Genomic DNA, 6,000 nt, shown 5'->3' on the forward strand with positions numbered 1-6,000 from the left:
GTATTTCTGGCATTAAAAAACACAGACTACTAAACCATCCAAAACAGAAATATGGCGTTTAGTGAGATCACCCCTTTTTGAAGGAATGAAGGTATGAACTTATAACTAGAACCCTGGGGCAGGGGGACACTGACTATCAAAATCAACACTGCCACACATAGGCTGAAAATTATTTTCTATGTTTCCTGCAACATTTTCTACACTGTAAGAAAAAAATCATAACATCTAAGATATCCAGAAGACTGAAGCAATGGATGTTGAGAATACTTCTCCTTTAGTTCACTTTTTCTGTCCTAATATAAAAGCTACTTATGAGAAACTAGTAATAAAAATGCTATTCAGAAATCAAATGCATTAAGATTCTCTTGCAAAAAGAGGTTTCCCAGAGCATATCAAATTCTTTCCCTGCAAACAGAGCACCAGTCCTCTGACATACTTCATGATAACACTTTTGCAAGAGATGGCTCCTCAACATACACAATTCCTTCTTCTTTTATTATATAGAGCACAGTTAAAATTTTGCTGGACAGTTCCATAATGATAATTCCTTTCAGAGGTGCTGGAAAAAGAAACATCATTTGTTCAACCAATATATATAAATACCAGTAAACAGCTAATATTATGTAGCATATATCATTAGGCTTTAGGCTACTGCCAGCTTTGAGGCTGTACTTCCTGCATATAAATCAGAACAAGCTCCTCAGCTTCTCCAAGAAAGGTACCTCACTGCAGGCTCTTCCAAAACTGAGGATGGGTGTGGAAGGGAAAAACAGCTATAGAAAACACTATCAACATCCCAGACTTTCCCTGCCTCTACCCATCTTGTTTTTAAACAGGCCACATGTGGTCTCTACACAGTTTAGCTCTACCAAGAAAAGTTGTGAAAACATACCAAAATCTGTGGTTTTGGTAAGATGTGTTTACAGGCAATATTTGGCTGTATCATTTATAAGCCAGGATACCATAATAAACAGCAGAAAGAATACTTAATAGCTTGTTCAGGTGTTTGTTTTGGTTTGGTTTTTTTTTTCTTTTTTATGGTGGGCAAGTTTTAGAAACCTGCAAGCCTGCTCTAAGAAAGGGAAGGGAAAAAAAGTCCACCTATGCTAAATCCTCAAAGAAATAGAAATTGTACGCACACTAAAAATCAGAAGTGTGCCTTTTCCTTTATTAGAAGAGAAATTGCCCCATCAGGTGAATTCAACAAAACACAGATGTTTTTTTGCCCCTACAGGTGATATTCAATAGGACTGTGGAAGCCAAACACCTCAGAGCATGGAAGAATGCTTGGAGAATTTCAGTCTGCAAAGGCTGCTGGGGGAGTGACATTTAGTGCAACACAAACAGAGGTTTCCCTGGTGGATGTCTTTCACAGAATCCCTGATGGGGAGCAGACAGTACCAGCCAAAACAGGTAGCAGGTACTCTGACAATATTCCAATACAGCAGTCACAGCAATGGTGGGCAATGGCGTTTCCAGATCCACCCAGCACTTTGGTGAGGATAAGACTGATTAAGTGCTCTAATGGCATGGAAACCCCCAGAACAACACAAGTTGTACCTCATACAGTCAGATATAAAAATACACTGACACACATGTGACTACTCTGTTGTGAGCCTGCAACTACCTGTGACAAAGCAAGGAAGAAAGACTGGCCAGAGAGAAAGATTTTGACAGGCCTGTAATCAAGTTCACTACAGAGAATTCTGCTCATTATGATTGCATCAAATTTAATTTACAAAGATGAACCTCAGAGCCAACATAGAGCAGCTGTATAATTCTTTACATCTGCTGGGATCTACAAAACTGTTTCCCAAATAAATACGAGCATGCAAATTCTTCTTCTAAAAAAAAAGAAGAAAATATAATGAATAGTTGGAATTGGATATATATTAAGTGTAAAACATCAGCCTAAAGTAGTTTGAATTCCTGCCACAAAGCAAAAGAATTTGGTTTTTAGATACAGTACTGGACATAGGCATAGCTTCTGCAAAATTAGTGAAATTGCTGCAGCCCAGAAGTGTGTAGGACTATATTCAGTCCTCTATGGGACAAAATCCCACCCTTTCCAAGAAATAAAATACACAGAAAAACATTCCTCTTTCCTATTATATGAAACTGCTGCTTGTGCAGGGCCCTCTGCATAAGAATTCTGCAAATAACCAAGAGAAGGCTGGAGTCAGAACAATGAACTCATCTGGAATTTTTAACCAGCCTCTAATTTAAGGCCTAGCAGCCAGCTACATTTTTTGAGCAAGCTTCTTTGAAGATTATAAAGCCTGCAGGGAAAGAAAAGGAGATCGTAGGAGCACAATGCTTGTAGACTAGCCTAAGATCTTGAACTTGTTCTCCAAATGCAGTGTTTTGCAATCAGCTATCAAACAATCCAGTCATATAGGTACCCAATTCCTGAACTGCAGGTGTGACTTAAGAACCACAGACGGGAACACAGGCACTTCTGAATCTTGACTCACCAAAGCCATGAACGGCTTTGCCAGATCTGAGGGCAGCAGGACAGGAAAGCTCTTTAACATACTGGTGCCAAGATACACCTTACCATGTCATTGTCACGTGCAATTACTGCATTTGAAGAACCTTCTTTCTTTCTAGAACTTAAGAGGAGAATTTCTGTCTCAGTATCATGGCCTAGTAGATACCATAAAAATACCTTTAGTTAGAGAATAACAAATCAGTATTCCAAATCCCCATAATTCTAACGATAGGCATCCACTCACTTCTCTAGTCCAGGAGAGGGACTCAGAAAGGGAGAAGGCAATCCTGCATACAGAAGGAACCATGAGCCCAGAGAAGAACACTCAAAATATCCCAAATTCCTGTGCAGCTAACAAGCAGAACATATGCATGAAAACAGAGTCCTGCAATATAACACGGCAATTAAAAGGCTTTTAAAGTGCTTCACTGAAGTTAAAACTGACACTATTAACTGATGCAGCTCAGGGCTCCTCAGCAGCACAGATAAAATTAAATTATCCTGCTACAGCTCTGAGATAATACACATCAAGCACTGCAAAATTAAAAAAAAAATAAAAAATATGGACTAAGAAAACACTGCAAAGTGTACAGATGATGCCAGACCGAGTTGCAGTTATTTACAAAGGAAAGTCCACATTTTTTTTTTTTCCTAAGGCCCCGGAAAGATACACAGACAGCTTGCTTAGAAAGCAACTGATTTGCTTAAGGAACTCTGTGATCAGTTACCTTGACACAAACCCAAAATTTTCCCAAGAAACTCAGGTCTGAAGAGTTCTGGGAGCTTACTATGCTTTGTGCAGTTAATATCCTACCACAGTTCAATGAACACAAGTGTTAAATCAGAAACACCAGCGCCAACCAGAAGGGTCAGAGACTGCTAAACAAGGTTGCACTCAGGAGGGACAGACATCCAGCAGTGCATTACAGCCATAGCTATAAGCTTCAGTAAGTGCAGCTCCCTTCAGTACCCTTATATTTACACAGCATTAAGTATGGCTTAATTAAGAAACCTTTAATAAAAGCCTGGACTTAGCCAAATCAGTTAGTGCAGCAATATAGATTTGTTAAAAATAAAACAAAGAGGTCAGTGCAAAGTTCTTTAAAAAATCTTAAGCTTACCAAGCAAATTATGAGGCAACAAGTCAAAGCTTCCCACTAGTACCAGGCCATGCTTTAGTTCTGTTACCACACAGCTGAAAGTAAACATGGTAATATCTTGCCTCTTTATAAAGAGGGAATGTATCTCTGTCTACTCAGTCCTAATTATACTTCTGAGGACAAAACAGACTAGAAACACATGTCCTCTGACATCTTCCAGGACCAAATAAAGTCAAGAAAATATTTTCCTCCAGTGCTTACTTTCAAGAGGCTAAACACATTCTCCTGTCCATTCTATTCACACTAGAGGTAGTCTGTCCAAATATCCTCTGTCAGTCCATTCAGGAGCACTGTTACCTAGGGAAAGGGCATACTTTGTTTGTTTAAAAAAGAGCCGCTTTTGAAAAAAGTCTTTGACACTTAAGAAATCTGAGCATGCCAGTTGTACACCAGTATTTAACAGAAGTAGAACTTACTGATCTGATCTTTCACATATCCATTTGCTTCTGATACGTAGCACTTTTTGTATTTTCAGTTATAACTAACGAAGTCTAAAAGAGTTCTGCCTGAAGTTCTACCTATCCTATGCACTCAACAGAACACAGGGAAAAGTAGTCTCCCAGGATTTGTTACCATCAGTAACATTTGTAAGTTAAACAGCTTTACTTTCTAACGTTCAAATTGCGTTTGCACTGTTTGATAGGCTAAGAAGAAAAAGAAAATCCTACACCGTACACTGAGAAATAAACCTTAAGATGCCTTCCCCCATCCCGGGTCACTTGTGGAGCTGCGCTGCTATTTCGCAACACTTTAACACACACCTTGGACTTCAATAAGCCTCGATGTTTACCCAAGAACTCGCCTGAATCACCTCTGACTTAACAGCATCTCCAGAAGGGGGGCATGCCTAAAGCACGGCCGAGGAACGCCGACACTCACACACTCACCCACTGGCTGCTGAAGTAGTCGAGCCCCTGGCAGATGATGCGGGCGGCCTGCGCCAGCAGCACCTGCACGCCCAGGGAGCTGCCCAGGCAGTAGAGCCCGTAGAGCAGCGGCCCCCCGGCGCCCAGCAGCAGCAGGAGCCGCCGCCGCCGCAGCACCTGCTCGCCCAGCGCCTCCACGCCGTAGTTGGCGAAGCAGATGGGCAGGAGGAGGGCGGCCAGCAGCACCGGGGTGCGGGAGCGGTGCAGGCGGCCCAGCCAGCGCCGCCCCAGCGCCGTCAGCGAGGTCTTGAAGGGGTGCAGGAAGGTTCCGCAGAGCACGGCCCAGAGCAGCGGCCGCAGGAACGCCTCCAGGATGAAGTACACGAGGACGGCGGCGCCGCAACACAGCCCCGCAAACAGCAGCGCCCCGGTGTTGTAGAAGGCCTGCTTGATCGGCTTCTCCAGCCGCGGAAGCGACATTCCCGCCGCCCCGCCCTGGCCGCTGAGCGGCAGCCGCGGCATGGCCGCGCCCGCGCCGGGGGAGCCGCCCGCCCTCCGCTCCCGCACCGGCGAGCCCGGAGGGGCCGCGGCAGGACCCGCGTCCGGAGCCGCGGCGGGACCGGCGTCGGGAGCCGCGGGCTCTACGCTGTCAGCCATGGCGGGCGCGGGCACGGCCGCCGCTGGCGGGCGCGGAGCGGGGCCGGGACTGCCCAGGCGGTCGTGCCCGAGGGCGCGCAGGGGCCCTGGGGCTGTAGTGCCGCCGCCGCGCGGCTCCGGGCGTGCGCCCAGCCCGGCGGGAAAGGGGCGGCGCCTGCCGTGAAGGGAGCTGGGAAATGCAGTTCTGCTCCGCGAGAGCGGCGGCCGCGCTCCCTCCGCCCGGCGGGACCTGCGCCCCGGCCCTGAGCCTCCCCGGTCCCCGCCAAGCGCGGGCTGCCCAGCGCCTTCGTGGCGTCCGCTGAGGAAGGCGGCCAAAGGCTGGAGCGGGGAAGAGCCCAGCAGCTTGCGGCGCAACCTCATCCCCATCCCAGAAGTACAAGCCTGTCCTGCTTCGCTGAACACTCCCCTCTCCCTGCTGCTGCTCTAGTCTCGGGGAGCGGAGCGAATTCGGAGACCTGCAGTGTCATTGCATGGTGGAGAGCAAGACTGGTTAGACCAGCTGGAGAATTTTGTGTCGTCTGAACATGTTCTGGCAACAAGTTGTTTAACAAGGAAGCATCTACTCTTTTACTGGCAGTCAGGCCCACTGAAGAAGTAGTTGTGCTGTGCGGTTTTTTAGACCTGACATTTATGACACTCTACCATCAAATGCTATTTGCAAATAATCTAGAGAGGAGCTAATTTCATGCAGCTGGCATACACCAAACGCCTGAGTGCAGGCATGAAGGCAACTGCTAACATTTTGCAGGTGCTCTAAATGCATCTGTAATAAATACACATGGTCTGAGCAAGTATTGCAAGGGCCAAAATCCATGACATTTGAACT

At 46.1% G+C, this 6,000-nt stretch overlaps 1 protein-coding gene across 1 annotated transcript in view; it reads right to left on the bottom strand.

The window, feature by feature from the left end:
- The window catches only part of TMEM245 (transmembrane protein 245), a 76,232-nt gene extending 71,058 nt beyond the window's left edge, over nt 1-5,174 (bottom strand). The window contains exon 1 of the mRNA XM_053980266.1: nt 4,539-5,174. Within this exon, the coding sequence (XP_053836241.1) occupies nt 4,539-5,174 (636 nt within the window). The remainder of the gene's footprint in view (nt 1-4,538) is intronic.
- Nucleotides 5,175-6,000: the final 826 nt, after the last annotated feature.

This window comes from Vidua macroura, chromosome 1 (assembly GCF_024509145.1).
Source record: "Vidua macroura isolate BioBank_ID:100142 chromosome 1, ASM2450914v1, whole genome shotgun sequence".
NCBI lineage: Eukaryota > Metazoa > Chordata > Aves > Passeriformes > Viduidae > Vidua > Vidua macroura.